At 38.7% G+C, this 26,173-nt stretch overlaps 2 protein-coding genes across 2 annotated transcripts; one reads left to right on the top strand and one right to left on the bottom strand.

Moving 5' to 3' along the window:
• On the bottom strand, positions 444-12,546 carry LOC109234253 (methionine--tRNA ligase, cytoplasmic-like). The gene is made up of 17 exons (XM_019400158.1): positions 12,261-12,546; positions 12,018-12,162; positions 8,234-8,387; positions 7,909-8,064; positions 7,336-7,566; positions 6,983-7,126; positions 6,148-6,238; positions 5,898-6,004; positions 5,685-5,799; positions 4,885-5,003; positions 4,123-4,188; positions 3,829-3,957; positions 3,516-3,659; positions 3,310-3,430; positions 2,138-2,376; positions 1,955-2,056; positions 444-906 (listed from the first exon to the last, which is right to left on the bottom strand). Exons 1-17 carry the CDS (start codon positions 12,403-12,405, stop codon positions 676-678), a joined length of 2,439 nt encoding a protein of 812 aa, XP_019255703.1. The 5' UTR covers positions 12,406-12,546; the 3' UTR covers positions 444-675.
• Positions 13,897-14,712, top strand: LOC109234767 (craniofacial development protein 2-like). The gene has a single exon (XM_019400828.1). It carries the CDS (start codon positions 13,897-13,899, stop codon positions 14,710-14,712), a length of 816 nt encoding a protein of 271 aa, XP_019256373.1.

The following is a 26,173-nucleotide window of genomic DNA, read 5'->3' as shown; positions in this document are numbered from 1 at the left end:
GGCTTTTGCCTATAACCCGCACATCACTGTGCTCTTATCACTAGAGACTAGGAGCCTTCAAATGTCAATCTTTTATCTTGCAAGGGAAATACCTTTGATCTCAAAAATCCTTAGGTAAAAAGAGAAATGCTTCTGTTACATTTACACAAGGGTAAGAGATTTACAAGCAAGATTATCCTAAAAACACAGTACACAGCGCCATCAAAAGGGTCGGGCAATATAGCTTTGGTGTTGGTTAAATTTTTTCATAAGAAATTTTACAACATGCAGACCCGATAATACACCAACATCCCAACAATCTCTTTTATTTCTACATATAAAACAGGAACCTGAGAGACAATTTTCAGAGACATTAATCAACCAGCCATGTATAGAATGGCGAATTAAAGTCTTAAAGATTCCCTTAGGTTTCAGATAATACCTTTTCTAACTGAATACTGAAGTAGCGCGGTTGAGAAGTTCATTCAAATTGTCCAACTTATGTATTTATACAGAAAATCAGAAACATAGCAAGATTCAAGGAGTACATTCAATACTCATTTCCTTTCAACAATACTCTAGTCAATCATAAGGGAAAATTTGATTGTTTATCGTTGTGAAGGAAAGACGAACAATTGTGAAAGAAATTATAAAGCAAAATCTTGAATTCCTCTTCTAGAAGATCAGCCAAATAAATTACCTAATTGATCCTTCAGAAATGGATGCAACTTTGCAAACACCAGCTGAAGTGGTGAATGGTAAATCTTTATAGCAAGCGACCAACTCCTTATTTGAGTGCAGGTCCACCAGAAGAGTTTCCCAAACCTTCTTCTTAGGGTTCAAGACATCATCGGGAGTGCCATCAAACCCAGGGAACGTTACTCTTTCACCAATGGCAGCATCTTTAGGTGGCTCAACTAGTTCAACCTGACATGCAACCATCATCATACTGCATAAGTTAACTTTCCAACTTTTTCCCTTTTCTGCCTTTTAGCTTTTGTTTTCTTTTCTCATTTCAACCATCTTATCTGTGTTAAAAGTCATTAAGTGTGCTCCATCAAAAACATAGGGAAAAAATCTCCAAGAGTAACTAAGTGTTAATTTCACTTTCTAGTAATGATTATACTGGCAGAAATTTTTGAAATACATACATAAACATATGCCAGTTATACAGTAAATTGACTGGTAGTGGCCACATGTAAATTACACAATAAGTTGGGAGTATTGCCATTTGTGCAAAAATATCGCAGTGAAAGAAGCTACATCTTCCTTTTTTATGACGATGATATCCGGACCAGCATGTGCGCACCTCGACTATTCCACCAGATGCCTGCAACCTCCCACCAACACAGGTATCCACCAAAGCTTTAATAGGAAGAAAATATCTAGTGCTTTTTGCCTTCGCTGGGATTGAACCTGGGACCTCATGGTTCTCACCAAAAATAACGCAGCTGAAGGAGCTACGTCTACCTTAGACATTCTATTTAGATGGTCTTGTACAATGGCATACCTCAACAAATTTTTCATGTCATCTATACAAAAAACTTGGCACATGCTTCAGTATTTTGTGCATCAAAATTTGCCAAATTGCACATAGATATTTAACTGTAGCTACTTCATCCAAAAAGACAACAGTGTTTGGTCTACATTAACCCTGAATACTCCTTTACGGAGGGAATATATACACCTCCTTTTGACCCAAATTTCCACACTCTACATGTCTTTTCTTATTTGGCATCTCAATCAGAGCGAGCTCTATGTGTATTATTAGGCAGGTATCCTGAATTGATCCTATTTACTATCAACAGAGTGGTGATGATCAAGGAAGTCCGTGCAATTGGGACAACAAGGAAAATGGAAGAACCATTTCTTGTTTTCCTGGCTGTAAAAATTCTCTCCTTTTTATGTATCCTCCTGGCAAGGCATATAAGCAATCTGTAGATAAATGGAATAGAAGCAATAGGCCGTCACTTACCCTAGTGTGATCACTACTGGAAGCAGCAAGAACCATTGCCTGGGATTTTATGCCCCGCATGCTTGCTGGTTTTAGGTTGCATAGAACACAAACCTTCCGATTCTGTTAGAAAGATATCATTGTGAAAATTTTTGCTAGGTAACAATTTATAATCAACACATAGAGAAAGTGAAGAATGCAAACCTGCATTTCCTCAAGAGGAATATAATTTACAAGGCCACTAACAACAGTTCTGGGCTGAGCTTCACCAACATCTATCTCTTCAACATACAATGAATCAGCATCGGGATGTTTCTGTGCTCTTGTAATGAGACCAACACGAATATCGAGTCTGCTAATCGAAATTTCTGCTTCAACAGAGGCTGACCCCTTAGATTTGGCTACAGAAGGTTTTGTAGCACGTTCTTTCTTCTTATTAGCATCTGATAGAATAAGCAAAATTCGATGTGACCAGCAGTCCATGTAACGATTTGGTAAGAATTATTCTAGCATACAGCCATAAACCATTGGATAAAGAACCCCCCACCCCCCACATACAAGAAAAGGAAGCTCTTTAACAAGAATATGATAAGATATCAGTAATAGATATAAATTATTTAGGAGTTACCATACATAATCAGAAGATATGTGTTACTATTCGAAAGAGCGAAATGGATATAAATGATTCACATAGCCAACCTCTGGCATCAATGAAACAATGGCATGATAAAGAGAGGTGGTGATGCATGTCGACTGATTCTGGTTTTATTATATCAGGAGACTATCCAGAATAGACCTACAGAAGAAGAGCGTCCAGAAGGTGCAGCTACAGCATATCAGACATATTAAGAATGCCTGAAATTCCCCAACTAAATATTTTATTTGTAAAACCTGGGAGACTGATACAAAGTCACTGCATTTTTTGCTGAATGCAGATATTCAAAATCTCCAAACTCGGGAGAAAGGAAAACAGCTAGTAGCATACTACATACTGACAGAGAAAACATATAGGTAACATCTCTTACAAGAAAAAGTACCAAATAAGGTCCTCTGAGGACAAAAAGGCATTCCCAATTGAAGATATGCCCACAAGATCCACCGAACAAAACAACATATAAAAAGTAAGGTGAACAACTGAACACTTTCCCGTCCATCTCTGAATATTTTTTTTCCCGTTTCTATTATAACTATTAATGAAAGTAAAAAAATTGTAATCAGAAATTTCATTTGCGCTGAGGATTAGATACAGTAGTTGTGTAAACACACTTTCTCCTGCCCCTATTGGGTGTTGTTCTGTCATAATTGAAAATTTCTTTTATTGCAATTGAATTCTTACTTATCAGATGAGGGGGAAAAGAAAAGTAAACATAAGTCACCAGAGATTTTTGCTTTGTTCAATTGATCAGTGATCTTCTTTGCCTCAGCTTCTGCCTTCAGATTCCTATCCGCTTGACTTCCGGCAAACTTCTCTCTGTAAAATTCAACTTCTTCATCTTTCTGCATATAATCACGTTCAATCTTAGACAAAAATGAAAGAATGAATAAGACATGCAGTAAAGAACAAGATACTGCAATGCATTACCAGCTCCTTGAACAATGGTGCTGGTATTCCAATTTTGTGTCCTGCAGGTAGAATATGCCATGGTCGTTTGCTTTTTTCAATGTCCCCTCTTTCATCAGCCAGTGAAACTTGTGTTTCAGGAGGAAAGTTCAGCTGCTTAAGCACCTGTCAATCAAAGGCGTAAGAGCATCAAACCATTAAGCACAGAGAGAACCTCAATCACAGGAAGACAAAAAAGCATCAAACATGACCACAGACAGAACCTCAGCCACACTGCCACAGTACAGAACCTAGACACAGTTAAACGCTGCAATGATGGTAACAGAGTTACTACCTCACGTGAAAAGGATGGCATAAATGGCTCTAAAAGACATGCAAGAAGATACACTAGGCCAGCAGCAGTACTCATCACTATGGAACACGATGGCTTATCTTCCTTGTAAAGTTTCCAGAATTGGCTCTCCTACAGAAAGAAGTATGATAAGTCTAAATTTAGGAGATTAAAGCAACCATGAGACAGCCATTACTGAAATTCAAAAGCAGGTTCTAATTCAAAAGAGAAAAATACAATGGCACGAGCAACTAATAAATAAAAAACAGACAGTTAGGAAGTATTTCACAGGCTTACTTGCAAATAACCGTTTCCTTCTCCAGAAATAGACATAGCAATCTTCAAGCCTTGCTTCAATTTAACCTAAAAGAATTGCAGTGTATAAGGGTTTTTCAGAACATAGAAAGGAAAGAAGAACCCAATCGAGATATGTAAGATACAACTACTACTAGTATTACTACAACTCTCAACCTCAAGCTAGTGACTGGCCAGCTATATGAATCCTCAATATCCATGACACTACATTTGGACCTATCCCAATCCAATGCCCAATAATCTAGGTTCTCTTGACACTATTGGGTTTACAAATCTTTAACGAGATTAAAAGACTCCTTTTTTTAATGACAGTGGTGTCCGGCCAGCTTGCGCACCTCGACTGTTCCACCAGATACCTACTACCTCTTAGGCTCTTACCAGCACAAATACCGGGTAACTCTGCTCACCCAAGCTTAGGCAGATGGAAAGGAATCACCTAGTTTTGTTGTCTCTCCTGGGATTTGAACCTGACATCTCATGGTTCTCCTTTCCCTTCATTGACCACTAGGCTACACTTTTGGGCGTAGATTAGAAGACTCCTAACAAACATTCAACCTAGAGGAATGTACTGACATGACTAAGCCTCAATCCAAAAGAATTAGTATCATCTATATGAACCTTTTTCTTTCACATTGCCCTATTTTTTAGATAGTAAAGTCATACCAAACACATGTAAGGAAAAAAAATTGAAAGGAGTTCTATTCCATGAGAACTGGAAAGACCCCATTAAAGAAGTGTAGTTACCTTCTCCATAGCTTCTATATATTGCTCCACATAATTTCCAACTTTTTCACCCAAGGCCTTAGTTAAAGGGTGTGATTCAGCTCCTTCAGGATTGGGAATTATGGAACCATAACCTGAAACTGTATAAGCACATTTTTCATAAATATCTGTTAGATTTATGTAAGAAAAAGGACTAGATTATTTCCAGTTAACACTCCGAAACCAGAACAAACAACAAATTTCGGTCAAGAACTTTTCCAATTTTATCTTTCTAGCAGAAACAAGAATCTTCCCTTCTTCTCTTTATGAATATACCGGTAACAAGATTTTTTTTCGATCAGTGACCAGTAGCAAGATACTTTTAAGGCAAACGATAAGGAATCAAGGCAGTTATCCAAATCAGAAGCAACTTTCAGCCAAGAAATTTCCCCCCTTCTATCTTTCTTTATCTTTCTAGGGAAGAACAAGAAATATTTCTCAAAGATATACCAGCATTACAATCCAAGGTGGCAAGTAGATTTTATGTTGTGATTCACAGGAAGAAGAAACAACAATTTTCATCAAGTCAACCACAAGCAGTCAAGTAGACAATACCAGTAACACAAAAGCATGAAACAGCATAATAAACCATGTCATCTGATACATAAAACAGACTTACTGTAGGAAATGAACACACGCGAAATAAGCTGCCAAAGCTTGGTATAGTCAAAATGTTTTAAGAATTTTGATAAAACAGACACGAAACTAGCTGACAAGAGCAAAAGCATATCAAGAGGGGGAGACTATGAAAATATATCATACAAGATAATTAGCTGACATACCCGGATCTTTTGCAATGAAACTTAGGACTCTATTGACGAAATTGCCTAAGTTGCTTAGCAACTCGCTGTTTAACTTTGCTTGTAAATCTGCCCAGCTAAACAAAGTGTCCGACACCTAGATAACTGAAATCATTAGTAATCATGCCTGTATAAAAGAGCATTATAGAATAGGGGATTATCAGGCAACAGAAGTTACAACCACCAAGAACCCACCTCTGGCCTGTTTGTCAGCAAGTAATATCTCCATACTTCTACAGGAATGTTTGTATCTTTTGCATCATTACCGAATACTCCTATGCCCTTACTCTTCGAGAACTTGCCTGATTATGACAACCGAGAGACACAAGCAAAAATTCAAATGAGAAAAGCACTAACTCTGCAGTATGAACTGGTGTTTCCGGCATATTAAGTTCCAAGCAGCAAGAACATATGGACAATTTTCACGGCCTTATTTCCAACTAACCTGCTTCATAGTTCAAGTATTCTGTTACACTGATAGTCTTCATAAGAGTCCAGTTTTCACCAGTTCCAAGCAGTGTAGATGGGAAAATCACCTGGAAAATACAAAATTTACTTTCTTACATGTAATAGCCACTAACATAAATAATATCACTATGGTTAAGCTTATCCAACATAGCAACGGAGCCGGAAAATTCATGGCATTGCAACTCCCTAAGCATATTTCTCCAAGTCAATCATTCAACTGTACTTCAATCTCAGATTAGCTGGGCTCAGCTATGTGAGTTCTCTTTATCCATTATGATCTCTACCCTAGTCTGTTTAAATATCAGACTTGGAACCTTGACAAAACGGAAGAAAATTTATATGTTAACAAATATCCTATATTAATAACACTGCTTCAATTTTATTATTTCTAATTATAGAAGAACTGATGATTGAATCTTCCTGCAGAAGTTCTTGACCAATTAAGATTAAACAAAAATAGAAGGAAAACGATTCAAAACAAAGTTCTCATATGTGGTCAATTTCTTTCTTCTTTCTTACTTTTTTCTGTATCCTAATTCCTATGTAAACTTTCGCACCCTCTACTAAAGAGGGAATATTAAATATGTAAATCCCAAGCCATTACGAAAAATAGCCCTAAGTCTATTACAAGAGTAGTAAACAATTATCAAGGAAACCACTATCTCAGTATATTCAATTTGTCTCCATTATCCTTCATTCCAAGTACTCCTGACTTTGTCGTATCAACCTCGTTTTTACCACCAAAGAGATGATGATACTTTTATGGAGTTTATCTTTTTGATCAAGACTTCTATGGATTTTCAAGAACTTACAGTGTGAAAAGGCACGTTATCTTTGCCCATAAACTGATAGAGCTCCACATTCTCTGGATTCTTCCACCACTTCTCCCACTCCGTTGTGTAGCATGATGTTATTGATACATATCCAATAGGAGCATCGAACCACACGTAGAAAACCTAATTACCAATAGATCAATAAATAAGGTTGTTAAGAAAATCTAAATGGAATTGAACAGAAAAAAAAAATTGCTGCTTCGACTTATACCAACACATGAATTGATAACAGCAAGTGGAGTAATTATCAGTAAAGGTACAAGTTACAACCAAGTGTTATATATTCAGAAAGAAGGGTAACCAGTTACAACTAACGGTTTTGCTCAATCAACCTTCTCCTTGTATTTTTCATGTGGAACTGGAACCCCCCATTTCAAATCTCTAGTTATACACCTTTGCTTTAGTCCTTCTCTAAGCCAGGCATTTGTTGTGTGGACAGCATTCTGACTCCATCCTCCAGACACTGACATGTTGTTGACGTAAGTTTCTAATTTATCCTTTAGCAAAGGGAGCTCAAGGAACAAATGGTCTGTATCTCGGATGCAAGGGGTGTTACGACAAACCTGTAGAGTAAGCAAGCTAAGACTTCAGTAGTAAGTAAAATCATTATCACATTCTTGTATTGTTAATCCGACATGCTTTATGTCCTTGAAGTTCTTGGTATTTTAAAGTTTCCAAATAAAAGGTTGTTTAGCCTCTGTCACAAATAAGTCAAGTCTCATTCAAATTCCATCGGATGTGCCCGAAGGGACAAAAATAAGTCAAGTTTCTAGCCAAAAAATGTTCATTTTTTAAAAGAAACTAGATGATGAGAAGTACTTTCTTCGATAACCAGATGACAAGAAGTACTTTAACTATACTATATTAAGAAATACACATCTGGAAAAAGAGGAAAATAATAAAACCTTGCATCTTGGATCCTTCAGTTCAGTGGGATTTAAGAGTTTCCCACACTTCTCACATTGATCTCCACGTGCAGAATCATAGTTGCAACCTGGTGTCGGGCAGTTACCCTCTACAAGCCGGTCCGCCAAAAACTTTTTGCATGTGTCACAGTACGGCTGTGAAATAAACTTAGCTTCAGTAACAAATATGTCAAATTTCACGCATCAACTGAGTTTCGGGCTACTTCAATCTATGAGATATTTGAAGCCAAAGAGCTTAAGGCCTGGGAATAGCAGCACAGAACCAAGCATCTACCAGAAGATATACTTATTAAGAATTATATACCTGCTGCATAGTGTTCTCAGAGAGCCAATTATTCTCCCAAAGCTTGTTAAAGATCGCCTGACAAACTTCCGTCTGTTGTGGAGTAGACGTGCGTCCAAATTGATCGAAGCTTATATCAAACCATTTATAAACTTCTCTATGAATTGCATGGTATCTGCAAAACCAAGAAAACGAAGAAAGGACTTGTGAACAAAGCAATGCATGCTTAGCTCCAATACTGAAAAATAAAGTCCCTCCAATTTGTAACCATCTATACCAAAAAAAAAGGTGAAATAAATTTTGCAAGGACTTAGGGAGAAAGCATGCAAAAATAATAATAATAATAATAATAATAATTGTTATTATCATTGTTATTACTATTAGTCTATTACAAATATCATTTTGAGACAGCGAACTCTTTAGCTCTTGTTTCACAGAGACAACTGCCGAAGCTGATGAGGACCTTATTAATAAGAGCTATTGAAAGAGACAGCATTGGTGAGCCCGCATTTTGTTCATGTACATGGAGAGTCTTTATCATTTGTCATTGCCATTCATTTAAAACTCACAGTGTTGCTTCATTAATAAGTATCGCGAGTATTTCACTTGACGTGATATTATTAGTTTATTTAGATTTTCTTGTAGTTCAAGGTTGTGAACTTGTGATGACGTCAGAAATTTTGTGTTACGTATCTTTGGTTAGTAATGGATATTGCTCCCTTTATCCCAATTTGTTTGGCACCATCACTTTGTACATCCCAAAAAAAATTGGCACCTTTTTGTGTTTAGAAACTCCTACTCCTATGTCCCAATTTATGTGATGCAATTAGGATTTCAACTGTTAAACACGTTTTTCTCTGACCGCGATTCTTTTATATGCCTTTAAATATTTTGAACTATTAATTATTGTGACTTGTAGTACTTTTATGTAGTTTTTAAATATATAAATTTTATTTCAGAAAAGTTAAAGATTCTATGTCTGAATTTGAAGTCAACATTAAGGAGTTTGACTTTCAAATTTAAACTACATCACATAAATTTGGAATGAAGGAAGTAATATTTAACGTCTCATTTTGCCCTTAATGAGATGTTTTTCTAGAAGTTGGCATGGGTTATATAGACCTTAGTTTTTTTTTCTCTCTTTGTTTTTGTGATAAGGTATGATTCATTTGAACCATTGGTAGTTTATACATACTAGTTTCTCGGCACGTGCTTTACATGTATATCCCGAGCCTTGTAGCACACTTTTTAAATTAATATCTATATTATTAAAGCAATGTTCGAGTAAATAATCATACAAGAAAGAATAACATAAGTTTTTATGAATGATCAATGTGGGTCAATGACTTGTTTGTCGAGATCAAAATGGTTGGATATCGTTTGAACCTACAAAGATGAACAATCAAAATATAATTTTGAGGAGAAAGTGACATTTCTTTAGTAGTACTATATTCCACTTCAGTCACCGTTATAATACCCGCTAATGGTTTAATGAAATTCTATTCCTGAGATACAATGCCTACTCAAGAAATTAAAGTTGATTTTTTCTAACACCAAAACTCAACCTAATAGAATAAGAAATTTTTGGAAGATGGAGCAGAATATAAAAGAGAGAGGAGTAATAATGTACTATATACATTCAACGTTGGTAAAAAAACGAATAAGAAATTGATAGAATCAATAGGAAGAATTACTAAGATCTTGTCATGATTGGCTTCATATAGATGACACTTTCAAAAACATCCAACGGTAAGACCAAACTTCAAAAACAGATGGACACAATCTTCTAGAAAAGACACTTCAAATAAGATTAGTTTCTTCTTTCTAATAAATAATTATTTAGAAGAGTAATTAGGTCTTTTAACTTTTTAGTTTTGGGATTCCCACTTTTATAATAATATGCATAAGTTTATGTCAAAAGGTCCTACTTTTTCAACTATGTATCTAGTCAAATCTTGTCAAACAAATTGAGAGAAGTATTACTTTTCACAGGTGTTGTTGTGGACTTGTGGTATGTAACTTAGACGAGATAAGAAAATATGGATAGTCCTAGAAATAGAAAAAACTCTGTCTACATTTCTGTAGACTTCCATTAAGCTTGCTTTGGGGCCCTACCATCTGATCGCCGGTCAAGGCCCAGATTGGATTGTGACAATATCCAACCTTAATTAGTCAGAGATAGAGACCTTTCCTCTTGCATTGGCTGCAAACTGCAAAATTTTCCAAATTTAGATCCTTCTTCTTCTCGAATCACCTCCAAGTGTTCAAATCCCACTTTTTTAAATTCTATCTTAACAACTTTACTTCTATGCTAAGATATAATCATGCCTTCCCATGACTACAAATGAGTCCCACCACCACTTAAGCATTCTCAAAGACCTTCGGTGCTTGAGAATATGGTGATTTCTTATACCACTATCCGCAACTAAGAATAGGGGTTATGGTTTGACACGGCTCTAGGGAGGGAGATTTGCTTGATAAACCAGAAATCATCATCCCATTAGTTGAGAATTAAAATTTTGTCTATTCTCAATCTTGTCCTTTAGTTGTCCACTTTAAAGTGCGTGACTTCCTCCATGTAAAAGAGGATCTAATAATTATGTATAAACTTTGGAAAGTCTCTCACGGCTCTGGAATGTCTATTTGTCTATTCTTCTCTTCTCCAAGTTACGACCAGAGGCGGATCCAGGATTCAAATCTTATGGGTTCAATTTTAAGGTTTTTAACATTGAACCCATTATATTTTTAAGGTTATGGGTTCATATCTACTATTTTTGTAATTTTATTGAATTTTTACATACAAATTTTTTACTCCGCATCGAAAGTTATGGGTTCGGTTGAACCCGTAAGTTGTATACTATATCCGCCTCTGGTTACGACATTGATGATTGATCTCACCTGCTATTACCCAAGAGTATAATTATGCTCCAGTGATAGAGTTTAAGTCCAAGATATGTCAAACGTTTTATTCTACGAAAAGAGATATCAAGAATGACTTGAATCCATGATGCTAGTTTTGAGTTTTTGACTGCTTTCTTGGACCTCTCTTATATGTTACAACACGACACATGATTCGAGTGTTGTTAAAGGCACGCTGGAGATGTGTTTAAACTCTAAACTCTAGTGTAGCACAACATGGACACTTAGCCTCACTTAAGCAACAACGCAGTGTAGGCGCATGGCTCTGTCTTTTAAAAGGAGGTGTCAAACAATTTATAGCTGGCAAACAACTATACTAACGGTTAAGAAAATGTAATGGATGAGTATATCAATGATTAGGAATGAAAAATTAAAATTTTAGAATAAGAAAACTATCACAAATTCCAAATCAGAAACTTAAATTTGTATCTTTACATCTACCAAACAAATTTAATACTCCCTCTTATTCCAATTTATGTGCAGCATTTTCCATTTTCCTCTCCAATAAAGAATGATACTTTTTTATATTTAGAAATAATTTAACTTTAAGCTTTCGATTTTAACCATAATAAGATGATTTATATTCACACAAATATCCATGAGTTGTTTCAGACTACAAGTTTCAAAAGTCTTTCTTTCTTTAAACTATGTGTCCAATCAAAGTGAATCACATAAAATGGTACGGAGGGAGTATCAAATGTGTATGAATATATTAATGATTTAGTAATGAAATAAATAGACCCCATTAACGTGAATTGTATATAAAGGTCTCCTATAGCCAATCCCAAGTCCCAACTAGTTTGCGATTGCGATGCACTTAACTGATTTATTTAGTGCACATTCTAAGAAAAAATTATGAATTTAATATAAAAGAAAGGTGCATTACTTGTCACAAATTTGCTTGGGAGTAGAATTTTCTTCCAAAGCTTTAGTCTCAGTAGCCGTGCCATATTCATCAGTACCACACATGTATATTGCATTGTAATCCCGAAGCCTACAGTATCTCGCGAACACGTCCGCACTCAACACACCTACAACAAACAAATAAAACATAATTTGAAGATAAAATGAGACATCAAAAACAAAACAAATAGAGGGAACTAAGGATTGAATTGCTGAGATTAATTACTTCCGATGATGTTTCCGAGGTGAGGAACGTTGTTGACGTATGGCAAAGCGCTTGTGATGAGGATATTCCGTTTGCCCGGTATCGGAAGTTTGGGAGTTGTCGGCGGCAGATAGTTGCCGTTGCCGGCGGTGGAAGAATCGCCCATTTCCGGCTAGGGTTTTAGATCGACTAGGGGTTTTTTGCTTGGTTGGATTGCTTCTCTTTAGTTTTTGGGCCTTTGTTCTTAATCTGCTTTGGTTTTACTTTTTTATTTTCTTTTAACATCTCATTTACTCTATTCTTGGAAAGGAAATCAAGAGAAATTTTATTTTCTTTGATCTCCAGTTCTCCACTATAACTCAAGCTTTAATCAATTTTAAACAGTTTAATTTATTTTAGTTTATTGTTTTAAAATTAATTTATACTATATACTAAGCACTAACAGTATGTATTACCTTACCAATATAGTAAAATATGTTGTATCAACTTATTTGACCGACTTTTTTGTTAACTAATCATTATTTGCTATATACGGGAAATTCAAAAATAGCCGGATTTATCACTGGTCGTTGAAAAATAGCCAAGTTTCAAAAGTTATCGAAATTTAGCCACTTTAAATCTGAGCGAAAACACTGTTCAAAATCAGGAAAAATACGCCCGCAAATTTTACGGGAGTTCCAGCATAAGTATGCTTGAACTCCCGTAAATTTTACGGGAGTTCCGGGATAACTATGCTGGAACTCCCGCAAATTTTACGGGAGTTCCAGCAAGTATAATTGTCCAGTATAATATACTGGAGTTTGGAGCACTGGTGCTCCAGTCTCCCGCAAATTTTACAAGAGTTAGCAAAGTATACCGGTCCAGCATAATATGCTGGAGTTCGTACACAAATGCACCAGAACTCCCGTATATTATACTGGACCGGTCCCTGTTGCAGCAAACTAGTGGCTATTTTTCATTGACTTGATAAACGCTGGCTATTTTTCATTGACCAGTGTGAAAACTGGCTATACCATGATATTTTAACTTACATGTTCTCATATGTTATTGATTTACTAGTATAAAGATTATATGCCTATTAGTGTTAGTAAATTACATACAAACTGAAATACGGTCAGACTTCTCTATAGCAACATTCATATATAACAGCACTTCACTATAAAAGTCAAATTTTCTTGGAACCATTTTTTATGTTATATGTTATAATATATGTTCTCTATAACAGCACTTTGCTATAACATCCAAAAATATTCGGAATAAACGAGGCTGTTATAAAGAGGCTTGACTGTATTACTAGAAATTATTGTAAATAATATTATTTATGAATGTCCATTCATTATGCATAGATTATAGTATCTTTGGTCGCTTGTTTTCGGGATAGCGCTTGCATAGTGACTCATAGATTATAGTGGCTTTGGTGAACGATGGTAGGGTAAGGTCTTGTCTACAGGGGTGTCTGCATAGGGGAGGGGGTAAGGGGGGTAAGAGGGCTAAAGGGTGCTACTAGGTTGAGAGTGGGGTCTTGGAACATAGGAACTTTGACTGGAAAATCTGTAGAGCTAGCGAAGATTCTCGAGAAAAGGAAGGTTAGTATAGCTTATGTACAAGAGACTAGGTGGGCAGGAGATAAGGCGCGAGATGTGGGCAGTTTCAAGCTATGGTATTCTGGGAGGTTGGGGGCAGGAACGGGGTAGGTATCTTGGTTGATAACGACCTCCGTGAACTAGTGGTGGATGTTAGGAGGGTGAATGACAGACTGATGACTATTAAGCTAATTGTTAGTGGTTTTACTTTGAACATAATCAGTGCATGCGCACCCCAAACTGGCTTGGATCAGGAAGTCAATAGGCGTTTCTGGGAGGACTTAGATGAGATGGTGCGTGGTATCCCGCACATCGAGAAGCTTTTCATAGGAGGAGATTTCAACGGCCACATTGGAGCAACGCCTGGGGGGTATGATGATGTGCATGGTGGCTTTGGTTTTAGAGATAGAAACGAAGGAGGAACGTCTCTGCTGGACTTTGCAAGAGCTTTTGATTTGGTGATAGCAAACTCGAGTTTCCCGAAGAAGAAGGAGCACTTGGTCACCTTCCGGAGTTCGGTGGCCGAGACTCAGATTGATTATGTACTTTGTAGGAAGTCCGATAGAGGTCTTTGCATGGATTGCAAGGTCATCCCAAGTGAGAACCTCTCGACCCTTTACAGGCTCCTGGTCATGGACCTTGAGATCACGAGGAAAAGGAGGAAAAGGGCGATGTATAGCCAACATAGGATAAAGTGGGGAGCCTTGACGGAAGCTAAAGCGCAGGAGTTGGGGGTCAAGCTGGTGACTATGGGGGCTTGGAGGAGTAGTGGGGACGCAAGCGCTATGTGGACCATGACTGCGCAGTGCATTAGGGAAGTCGCGAGAGAGGTATTAGGAGTCTCAAAGGGTAATTCTGGTGGTCACAAGGGAGATTGGTGGTGGAATTGAGAGGTGCAAGGAAAAGTGGATACCAAGAAAGCAGCATATCTGAAGCTAGTGGAAAGTGTAAACGAGGAGGAGAAAAGGGCGAATAGGGAGCATTTTAAGTTGGCTAAGAAAGAGGCTAAGCTAGCAGTTACGCGGCAAAGACTGCAACTTTTAGTCGACTGTATAAGGAACTCGAGGGCCGTGGTGGGGATAAGAGGCTGTTCAGGTTAGCTAAGGCGCGAGAAAGGAAGGCGCGTGACTTGGACCAAGTGAAGTGCATCAAGGACGAAGAAGGTAGAGTTTTGTTGGATGAAGGGCTTATCCATCAGAGATGGAGGACCTACTTCCATAGTCTCTTGAACGAGGAGCGGGACAGGAGCATTGTACTAGGTGATTTGGAATTCTCCGGGAGTCATTGTGACTTTGGGTATTGTAGGCAGATTAGAGTTGATGAAGTTGAGGGTGCTATGCGTAAGATGAGCAGGGGCAAAGCGACAGGACCAGATGAAATCCCGGTGGAGTTTTGGAAGAATGTGGGCAAAGCGGGCTTGGAGTGGCTCACTAGGTTATTTAATGTCATTTTTAGAACGAAGAAGATGCCCGAAGAGTGGAGGTGGAGCACGATGGTTTATGTATACAAGAACAAGGGTGATATCCAAAATTGCAATAATTATCAGGGTATCAAGCTGCTTAGCCATACTATGAAAGTCTGGGAGAGAGTGGTAGAGCTAAGGGCGAGAAGGAGCGTGACTATTTCCGAGAACCAATTTGGATTTATGTCGGGGCGTTCGACTACAGAAGCCATCCACCTTGTTAGGAGATTGATGGAGCAGTATAGGGAGAGAAAGAAGGACTTGCATATGGTGTCCATCGACTTAGAAAAGGCGTACGATAAAGTTCTGAGGGAGATTTTGTGGAGATGTTTGGAGGCTAGAGGTGTTCCTGTTGCCTATATTAGATTGATTAATGACATGTATGATGGAGTAAAGACTCGAGTGAGGACGGTGGTGGTGGTGGTGGTGGTGGGGGACTCGGACCATTTCGGTTATGATAGGGTTGCATCAGGGGTCAGCATTAAGCCCATTTTTGTTTGCTCTGGTGATGGACATACTGACGCGCCACATCCAAGGGGAGGTGCCGTGGTGCATGCTATTTGCAGATGATATTGTATTTATTGACGAGACGCGAGACAGTGTGAACGCGCAATTAGAGGTATGGAGGCAGACCCTGGAATCTAAGGGTTTCAAGTTGAGCAGGACCAAGACAGAATACTTGGAGTGTAATTTCAGCGGCGAGACTATAGGAGGGGAAGGGGAGGTGAGACTGGACTCGCAGGTCATCCCTAGGAGAGGGAGTTTTAAGTATCTCGGGTCTATTATTCGGGGGGATGGGGAGATTGATGGAGACGTCGCACATCGTATTGGGGCGGGATGGATGAAATGGAGACTCGCTTCCGGTGTTTTGTGTGACAAGAAGGTGCCATCGAAACTTAAGGGTAAGTTCTACAAAGTGGTGGTCAGACCAACGATGTTGTATGGGGCTGAGTGTTGGCCAGTCAAGATTGCTCGTGTCCAAAAGATGAAGGTAGCAGAGATGAGGATGCTGAGGTGGATGTGCGGGCACACCAGGTTAGATAAGATTAGAAATGAGGTTATTCGCGATAAGGTAGAGGTGGCCTCTATTGAGGACAAGATGCGGGAAGTGCGGCTTAGGTGGTTTGGTCATGTGAGGAGGAGGAGCAGAGACGCTCCGGTGAGGAGGTGTGAGAGGCTGACATTGGAGGGCCTACGGAGAGGCAGAGGTAGACCAAAGAAGAGGTGGGGAGAAGTGATTAGGCAAGACATGGCGCAACTTCAGCTAACCGAGGACATGACTCTTGATAGGAAGGTATGGAGGCCGAGAATTAGAGTAGTAGAGTAGGTAGTGTAGAGTGTTCATAACTTCAGTATTGGCACGCAGTCTCATTTTCTGTTGGTAGTAGGTTTTTATGACTAACCATTGTTTTCTTTCATTGCTGATCACTTTACTGTCTTGTTGTGTTATTCTGCTTTTATATGGCTTTTTGATATTGTCTCTTCTTGCCTATATTTTTATTAATGTGGTACTTATACTATCTTGAACCGAGGGTCTATTGGAAACAACCTCTCTATCCTCACAAGGTAGGGGTAAGGTCTGCGTACACACTACCCTCCCCAGACCCCACGGTGTGGGATAAATACTGGGTATGTTGTTATTGCATTCATTATGCAATTTAATGGAAACATTAGTTATTTTGGGACTAAGAGCTCGTTGGGATTGACTTAAAAAAAAAGTGGCTTTTCAGCAAAAATAGTTTTTTAGCCAAAAAGTAATAAGTTGGGGTTGCCCTATTGCTTTTTGGCTTGTTTTAAGCAGTTTTTAACTTATTTTAAGCACTTTTTAATTTTGCCAAACATTGAAAAAGCTAAAAAGAGCTTAAAAGCTGATTTGACCGGCTTAAAAGCCAATCCAAACACCCTCTAAGTTGGTTACTTGGTTATGAAGGTATTTTCTTATTATATATAGGAGGTTTCCGTTACCATTTGTAAGACATTAAATTTATAATAAAATGAGTAAATACCACAAAATCCCCCTAAACTATCAACTTTTTGTCTGTTTACTATTTAAGCTATCGGGCATCCCCAAAACTCTCCCCCGAACTATGTTCCTCTAATTATAAAAATAAAATAATAATATATATTGCTTATTTGCAACATGTATGAAATAACTCCTAAAAAGGCGCTTGACAAGTGAAAATATCCATAAAAATGGATACACCTGCCCGTGTTTAATAGCTAATTAGGCTTATCTTTTTTTCAATTTTTTTATTTTTTCTTTATTTTATTTATATTCTCACATTTCTTCTTCAATTTTTCAGTTTTCTTCTTCGTCTAATTTTCACATGTCTTCTTCATCTCGACATCTGAAATTTTTTTCTCTCTCTCTTGTTTCTTCTTTTTGTAAATTAGTTACACTCTTTCTCGTTTTAGTCTCCTTTCATTTCTTACCTATGTTGTAAGAATACTCATTTATTAAACTCAATACAGTATAGAGATGAAGTTGAATGCACCTTCAATGACAAATGCTAACCCATGAAGAAATTTCTTTTTTGATGCAAATATTATGGGATAATTATTTTTTAAATCATCATATTACTGGCAAAGATTTCATTTGTTTATAATGCTTTGTTGAATTTTTAATGTTAAGGACTATGTTGCTTGTGAATTTTTTGAGTGGTACAATCCTGAATTCCCTGCCCAATTGAAGATTGTAAATCTTGGCTTGAAGAATGATAAAATAGAACTTGAGGCTGAATTGAAGAAGAGAAAAAATTTGGAAATGATGCTGAATCATAGTATTTATTTCAATGTGTATGTGTTTGCTATTCAAATGGTTGGGGTGCTTTGTATAGTGTTGAACCTTATTTGTATAATTTAGTGTTAAGAGAATGTAATTATTGCTCGTTTGATTTCTTAATTGTATAATCTTATTGATGTAATATTAAGATAGATATTTTTGAAAGGCAACTCTACAATTTGTTTGCTGCAAAGTGAATACTTAATTCAACTAGAATCATCTCATAAAGCACAACTATATTTAAGATAGAAATAACACAGCATTAGATCATATTTTGGAAAAATGCCTAAATAAAATAAAACAATAAAGAAAAGGAGAATATTGCAAGAAAAGAGGGAGGTAATTCTTATTAATTTCATATGATTTACAATGGGGGTAAAGCCCCTATATATAGGGGGAATAATTACTTAGCCACAAAGTAACAAACTCTCTAAAAGATAGACATTCACTCTAAGTACAATTCTATTCATAACACTCCCCCTTGAATGTCTACTCAATAGTAACGTGCCTCGTTAAAACCTTAACTAAAATAAAACTCAGTGGGAAAAAAGTTCTAGTAAAGGAAAAAGAGTACACATGTTTAATAATACGCCTTTTGGTTGTCTCGTTAAAAATCTTGTAAGAAAAATCCAGTGGGACAAAACCTTGTAAGAGAAAAAGAGTACAACGCGTATTAACTCCCTCTGATGAGAGTATCAATTCACATCCTTGAGCTTTTGCATCCCAGTGTTGTACACCAGCTTCTTGAAGGTTGACGTTGGTAGAGATTTGGTGAATAAACCAGTCATATTATCACTTGAACAAATCTGTTGCACATTGATATCACCATTTTTTTAGCTCATGTGTGAAAAAATAACTTTGGGGAATGTGCATTGTCCTGTCTCCTTTTATGAATCCTCCCTTCAATTGTGCTATGCATGCAAGTGGGTGATGACAAATTCATTGTCATAGACAAAATTAGCTTCAGGGCCTTTGTTCTTTAGAGATGCTTGATAAAGCTTAATCAAATGTATTGGTGTACGATAAATATTTGCCCAATACCCTTTTCCACCGCAACGATAGCATTCAGTTTTTGAACCATTTGCCTTTGGCTTCTCATCTTTTCCTTTTCACTTTTGGTGGTTATTTTTCTTTAGGGGATGATTAACACTAGAAAAAATTCTTCCTTGTCCACGGCCACGACCACGAATAAGGTCACGACCTTTTCCATGCTTGGGAATACACCTCATATACTTCAGGTAATGGGTGTACTACTTGGGATGCAGTCATATTGGTCACAATTATTCCTACTCCCTCAAAAGGTTATTAAGTTAATCGAAGCAATTTGTAGAAGCTACTTGTGGACGAGTGAGGCTACTATATCTAGAAGGGCCCTAGTTGCATGGGAGAAGGTATGTTTGCCTAAAAGAGTGCTGGAGGACTGAGTATTCTCAACTAAAGAATATGGAATTTGACTACTGTGAGCAAACTACTTTGGGCTTTGAGTCAAAGAAGCGAGACACTTTGGATCACATGGGTTCATACATATGTAGGGGCGGCTCAAGCTCATATAGGGCCTAAGGCCAAAGTTTAATATGGGCCTAAGGCCAAAGTTTGTATCTTCGTCAGATTTTTCATAAATCTCTTCTTCAATTTGGATTTTGTTATCATCTGACTCAAAGTTAGTGACTTGTTCATCTATAAAATATTCTCCTACATTTTGCGATTTAGTTTTTTCATTATTTGTCAAAAAATTCTCAAGAGCTCCTTTTTGAGATTTTATTAAATTTTCGACTTTTCTTTTCTTTTGGATTTTTGAGTATCCGGTAGATACTAGGAAATTATTCTCAACAGATCAGAGATAGGACGTTCCAAAATAAAGCTACTTAATTATAAATCTTTAAGAGGTGAAGTTGCTAATGTCGCATGGAAAAATATGATATGCCATAATGATGCAAGTCCCAAATAAGTGTTTATACTATGGCTGGCTTTATTTGGGAAGTTGAGAACCAAAGAAGCATGTACTCCTGAAATGGGGTATCAACGTGGATGGAACATGTGTACCATGCAAAACCTGCCCTGAAACTTTTCAGCATTTGTTCTTGACTGCACTTTCTCAAAAGGCTTCAGCTGGCAGAATATTTTGAGCTGGTTAAAGTGGAATAGAGATGTACTGCCTTAAGAAAGGGGAAAGGCAATGGATACTAAAGCAAGCCACGCGCTGAACTACACAAGGAGCGCTGCTAAAAGCTTGTTGTGCTGCTGCTGTTTATGATGTTTGGACCGAAAGAACACTAGAGTTTACCAGAACAGAGATAGAGCAAGAGAGAAAATGCAGCTCCAATAAAAAAAGTATGATTTTCATACAGGCTCAGACTAGCTACTACGGTGGTGCACGTGTTATTTAAAGAAATTATTGTTATTTTAAATCGTCATTTTGACTTGTACTTTATCCTTATGTTATTCTCTAATCTTCCAAAAAATATTTCAAGTTGTAATTGAATTGGTGGCATAAAGTCAAGCCTTAATAAGATGTCTCAAGTAAATCAAATAAAACTAGCTCGAGTGTGCGACTCACGTGCATCTCGTGCGTCACACGTGCATCTTCTGTTAGTAAAACTTTTTAAAAATCTTATATATTATTAAAATCTATGCATGACATATAAAATAAAATTAAAAGGAAAAAAAGATCAAGTTCAAAATCTATGTACTATTCGTTTCACAAGTACATTAGTGAATTTGAGCACGTCGTGCAGTTGTAACAAACTAAAAAAGATCAGTAATCTTGTACTTTATTTTATACGAATTTCCCAAGTCATCTAAATCGCAAAAACAATTAAACTAAATCCAGTACAAAAATATTTAAAATTAACATTTGTATTTTCAAGTAAAAAATAACATTGCAGCGACTATAAAATATTGTGCATGTACCCTATATCAATGGATACATAATTTTAAATATTACATAACTATTATTAAATTAATGTGTTCGAGTTATTGAACAAAAATTTTTTAAAAAAGAAGAGAGAACAAGTACCCGTTGCCAAGGTTACCATCAAGAACAAGTACCCGTTGCCGCGCATTGATGATTTGTTCGACCAGTTGCAGGGTGCTAGGGTGTTCTCTAAGATTGACTTGAGATCAAGGTACCATCGGTTGAGGATTCGGGACTCAGATGTTCCAAAGACTGCTTTCCGTACTAGATATGGTCATTACGAGTTTCTGCTGATGTCCTTTGGCTTGACTAATGCCCCGGCGACGTTTATGGACTTGATGAACAGGGTTTTCATACCTTATATTGATTCCTTTGTCATCGTTTTCATTGACGACATCTTGATATACTCACGTAGCCTGGGGGAGCACGAGCAGCATTTGAGAGTAGTGCTTCAGACCTTGCGAGAGCAGAAGCTATATGCTAAGTTCTCCAAGTGTGAGTTTTGGCTAGAGTCAGTGGCATTCTTGGGGCATATTGTGTCAGGAGAGGGTATTAAGGTGGATCCCAAGAAGATTGAGGCAGTTCAGAGTTGGCCACGTCCTACTTCAGTGACTGAGATCAGAAGTTTCCTGGGGTTAGCAGGTTATTACCGACGATTCGTGCAGGGCTTTTCATCTATTGCATCATGTAATGACCCGACCGGTCGTTTTGAGCTTTTGCACTTCACTCGCCAGTTCTCGAGCATGTCGAGCCCCGTATTATGCATTATGACTTATGTAAATCGTTGGTTTTGGTTTCAGGGTAATCGGAATGAATTTGGAAGAACAGTTCTCAACTTGATGCTTGAAATTTGAAAGGTTTGACCAAGTTTTGACTCGTTTGTAAATGAAATAGGATTGGAATTTTTATGATTTGGTTAGCTCCGTTAGGTGATTTAGGACTTAGGAGCGTGATCGGAATATGTTTTGGAGGTCCGGAGTAGATTTAGGCTTGAATTGGTGAAATTGAGTTTTTGGCATTTTCTAGTTGATAGGTCAGATTTTAATATAGGGGTCGGATTGGAATTTCGGAAGTTGCAGTAGCTTCGTTATGTCATTTGGGATGTGTGTGCAAAATTTCAGGTCATTCGGACATGGTTTGGTATACTTTTTGATCAAAAGAGGAATGCAGAAGATTTTAGAACCTTAGGCTTGAATTCGATGTATTTTGGTTGTTTTGATCTTGTTTGAGGTGTTTTGAAGATTGGTACATGTTTGAATAAGGTTACGGATATGTTTGTGTTTTTGGTTGAGGTCCTGGGGGCCTTGGGGTGATTTCGGATGGTCGACACAGAGTTTGGAATTTTTGAAGAAAGCTGCAGATTTTCTGCTTCTGGTATTTCCGCACCTGCGGATTGGGGACCGCAGGTGCGATGCCCCAGATGCGAGGGAGAAGGCCGCAGAAGCGGAAGAAGGTGAGGGAGGCAGAAACCGCAGAAGCGGTTGGTGAACCGCACCTGCGATGGCGCAGGTGCGGTTGGTGCAGCGCAGATGCAGAAAGTTGGAGGATAAGTGAGGACCGCAGAAGCGGTTCTTGGACCGCAGAAGCGGTAGCGCATATGCGGTAATAGGGCCGCAGATGCGGAATCCTTGGACCAGAAGTAATATAATATTTCCCTTCGCGGATTTTGGCTAAAAACTCCATTTTTGAAGACGGGAAACGAGCTAGGGCAGAGAATTCAAGGGAAAATCAAGGTGAATCAGTTGGGTAAGTTCTCTAAGCTTCATTACTTGAGTTCGTGATCATTTTTCCATGGATTAATCATGAAATTAGTGGAAAACTAGGGCTTGGTATTGGAGACCTGAACTTGAGGATTTGGAGGACCATTTGTGGTCGTATTTTAGAACTTTTGATATGTATGAACTCGTGGGGAGATAAGGAATCTAATGATGTAAAATTTATCGCATTCCGAGACATGGGCCCGGGGGTCGTGTTTTGGTAATTTCGGGCTTCGCATTGTTTTTCGATTATTTTCGAGTGGGCTTTGTCCCTTTAGCGTATTTTGATGATTACATTCTGATTTTGGTAGATTCGGAGCATCCGGAGGCCAATTCGAGGGGCAAAGGCATTGCGAGCTAGAGTTTGGGCCGAATTGAGGTGAGTAATGACTTTAAATGCTGTCTTGAGGGTATGAAACCCCAGATTACACATCGTTCAGCTATGTTGAGGTGACGCACACGCTAGATGACGAGCGTGGGGTCGTGCACGGTTGGGGATTCTGACTTAGTCCATCCCGAATGACTGTTTTACTGCGTATTTAATAGCTAATTGTTTGATATTATTTTGTTTTGGGCTAAATGCCATATTGGGCTTTGTGCCTACTGTTCGGACCCCTTAGGGGATTTTTACTGATATTTTCCTCACCGTTTGACTTCATACTTGTGCTCAGTCATGTCATATTTTACTGTTTTCAAAACTCAGCTATGTTATTCCGTTTTTAAACTTCTTAAATGATATTTTTAAAGATATTTTAAGCTGAGCTTCATATTTTACTGTTGTCCGAGGGGCTTATGAGATTCTGACTGAGTAAGGTCGAGGGCCTGTATTGTGAGGATACTTTTGGGTTGGCCTGCACGCCGTAGCGATGATATACTGATTATGATAATGAGGCAGAGGGCCTGAGATTGTACGCCACGAGGTGGCTTATGATTGATATGAGGCCGAGAGCCTGTTTATGATGCCACGAGATGCTTGATATTGCGCTTGGGCCGTAAGGGGCCCCTCCCGGAGCCTGTACACCCCCAGTGAGCGCGGGTACCCATGATGATATGAGATATAGCCTGAGGGGATGGTATTGTTTTGTGATATTGTCCGAGGGGCTGATTCTGTGGTTACTAGGCCCAAGGGGCAGTTCTTATGTGTTTTACCCTTCCTAGCTGCTCTTTCTATGCTTGTTGAAACTATTTAAAAGGTGTTTTATGAGATTTCACTGTTTAATTGTGTTTATTGATTTTTTTATGCCTCTTATAGCTTAATGTTGTGTTTAACGTGATTTTATATCGCTCAGTCTTCATTTATTGTTATTACTCACTGAGTTGGAGTACTCACTTTACTCCATGCACCCCTGTGTGCAGATTCGGGCGCTACAGGTCCTGCTAGCGAGGGTTGAGAGCTGTCCGGCAGATTTCCGGAGATTTATTAGGTAGCTGCCGACGATTCACAACCCAGTGCAATCTCCCTCTATCTTATTTCCTTTCTGATTCAGTTAGGTAGTAGTGGAGTAGACTTTCTGACTTGTAGTGTTTTAGATGCTCATGACTGGTGATAACCCGATGCCGGGCTGTGTTGATTTTAAATTCCGCAAGTTATAATGTTAACCTTTATTTTGAGATTTCATTTCTGTTAAAGACTTAGTATTTATTATTTTAATTGCTTAAAGTGAATTGGAAGTGTGTCGGCTGGCCTTGTCTTCACGAGAGGTGCCATCACGACCGGGTCCGGGTTTAGGGCCGTGACACATCACCTCTGACTAGATTGACCCAGAAGGGTGCTCCTTTTCGCTGGTCCGATGATTGCGAGGCGAGCTTTCAGAAGCTCAAGACGGCTTAGACTACAACACCAGTTCTTGTGTTGCCTTCCGGTTCAGGGATGTATACGGTATATTGCGACGCTTCGCGCGTTGGCTTGAGTTGTGTATTGATGCAGGAGGAGCGAGTTATTGCATATGCTTCCCGTCAGTTGAAGATTCATGAGAAGAATTATCCTGTGCACGATCTAGAGTTGGCAGCGATTGTTCATGCTCTTAAGATATGGAGGCATTATCTGTATGGGGCGTCATGTGAGGTTTACACTGATCATGGCAGCTTACAGCACTTGTTCAAGTAGAGGGATCTTAACTTGAGGCAGCGTAGATGGCTTAAGCTACTGAAGGACTATGACATCACCATTCTGCATCATCCGGGCAAGGCAAATGTGGTCGCGGATGCCTTAAGCAGGAAAGCAGAGAGTATGGGTAGCTTGGCATTCATTCCAGCAGAGGAGAGGCCACTAGCCTTAGACATTCAATCCTTGGCTAACAAACTTGCGAGGTTGGATCTTTCAGAGCCCGGCCAAGTCCTTGCGTGTGTTGTTGCTTAGTCTTCATTATTGGGGAAGATGAAGGCCCGACAGTTCGATGATCCGCAATTGGGAATTCTCAGAGAGATGGTGCTACAGGGTAGTGCCAAGGAGGTTTCTATTGGAGAGGATGGTGTCCTGTGACTCCAGGGTCGCCTATGTGTTCCTAATGTTGATGGCTTGAGGGAGAGGATTCTAGCGGAGGCACATAATTCGCGGTATTCTATTCACCCAGGTGCTACGAAGATGTATTGTGACCTGAGACAGCATTACTGGTGGCGACGGATGAAGAAAGACATAGTTGAGTATGTGGCTAGGTGTTTGAATTACCAGCAGGTTAAGTATGAACACCAGAGGCTAGGTGTCCTACTTCAGCAGATGCCTATCCCTGAGTGGAAGTGGGAGAGAATTACTATGGACTTCGTAGTTGGGTTGCCCCGGACCTTGCGGAAGTTTGATATAGTATGGGTCATTATTGACAGGTTGACCAAGTCGGCACACTTCGTTCCGATTGTGACTACTTACACTTCAGAGAGGTTGGCTCAGATTTACAAACGGGAGATAGTCTGGTTGCACGGTGTGCCTATTTCCATCGTATCAAATAGAGGCCCTCAGTTCACTTTCCATTTCTAGCCATTCAGAGTGAGTTGGGGACCCGCATGGAGTTCACTACAGCATTTCATCCTTAGACCGATGGACAGTCGGATCGGATAGTTCAGATTCTGGAGGACATGCTTAGGGCATGTATGACTGACTTTGGAGGACATTGGGATCAGTTCTTGCCTTTGGCCGAGTTTGCTTACAACAATAGTTATCAGTCCAGCATTGAGATGGCCCCATTCGAGGCTTTATACGGTCGGCGATGTCGTTCTCCTTTCGGGTGGTTTGAGCCCGGAGAGGCTAAGTTGTATGGTACAGATCTGGTAAAAGATGCCTTGGAGAAGGTGAAGTTGATTCAGGAAAGACTTCGCACAGCACAGTCCAGACAGAAGAGTTACGCGGATTAGAAGGCGCGTGATCTATCATTCATGGTCGGCGAGAAGGTCCTCTTGAAAGTCTCACCGATGAAGGGTGTCATGAGATTCGGGAAGAAGGGCA

The sequence above is a fragment of the Nicotiana attenuata genome, chromosome 11 (assembly GCF_001879085.1).
Source record: "Nicotiana attenuata strain UT chromosome 11, NIATTr2, whole genome shotgun sequence".
In the NCBI taxonomy this organism is placed as follows: domain Eukaryota; kingdom Viridiplantae; phylum Streptophyta; class Magnoliopsida; order Solanales; family Solanaceae; genus Nicotiana; species Nicotiana attenuata.
The sequence above is the reverse complement of the archived record's forward strand: the minus strand, read 5'-3'. Positions and strand labels throughout refer to the sequence as shown.

Coding starts and splice junctions, on each gene's coding strand:
- LOC109234253 (XM_019400158.1), bottom strand. CDS start 12,405: ATGGGCGATTCTTCCACCGCCGGCAACGGCAACTATCTGCCGCCGACA. Junction 7,567..7,908: donor TGAAGGATCCAAGATGCAAG/GTTTTATTATTT, acceptor CTTACTCTACAG/GTTTGTCGTAACACCCCTTG. Junction 2,377..3,309: donor GAACAAAGCAAAAATCTCTG/GTGACTTATGTT, acceptor TTATTCTATCAG/ATGCTAATAAGAAGAAAGAA.
- LOC109234767 (XM_019400828.1), top strand. CDS start 13,897: ATGGTATTCTGGGAGGTTGGGGGCAGGAACGGGGTAGGTATCTTGGTT.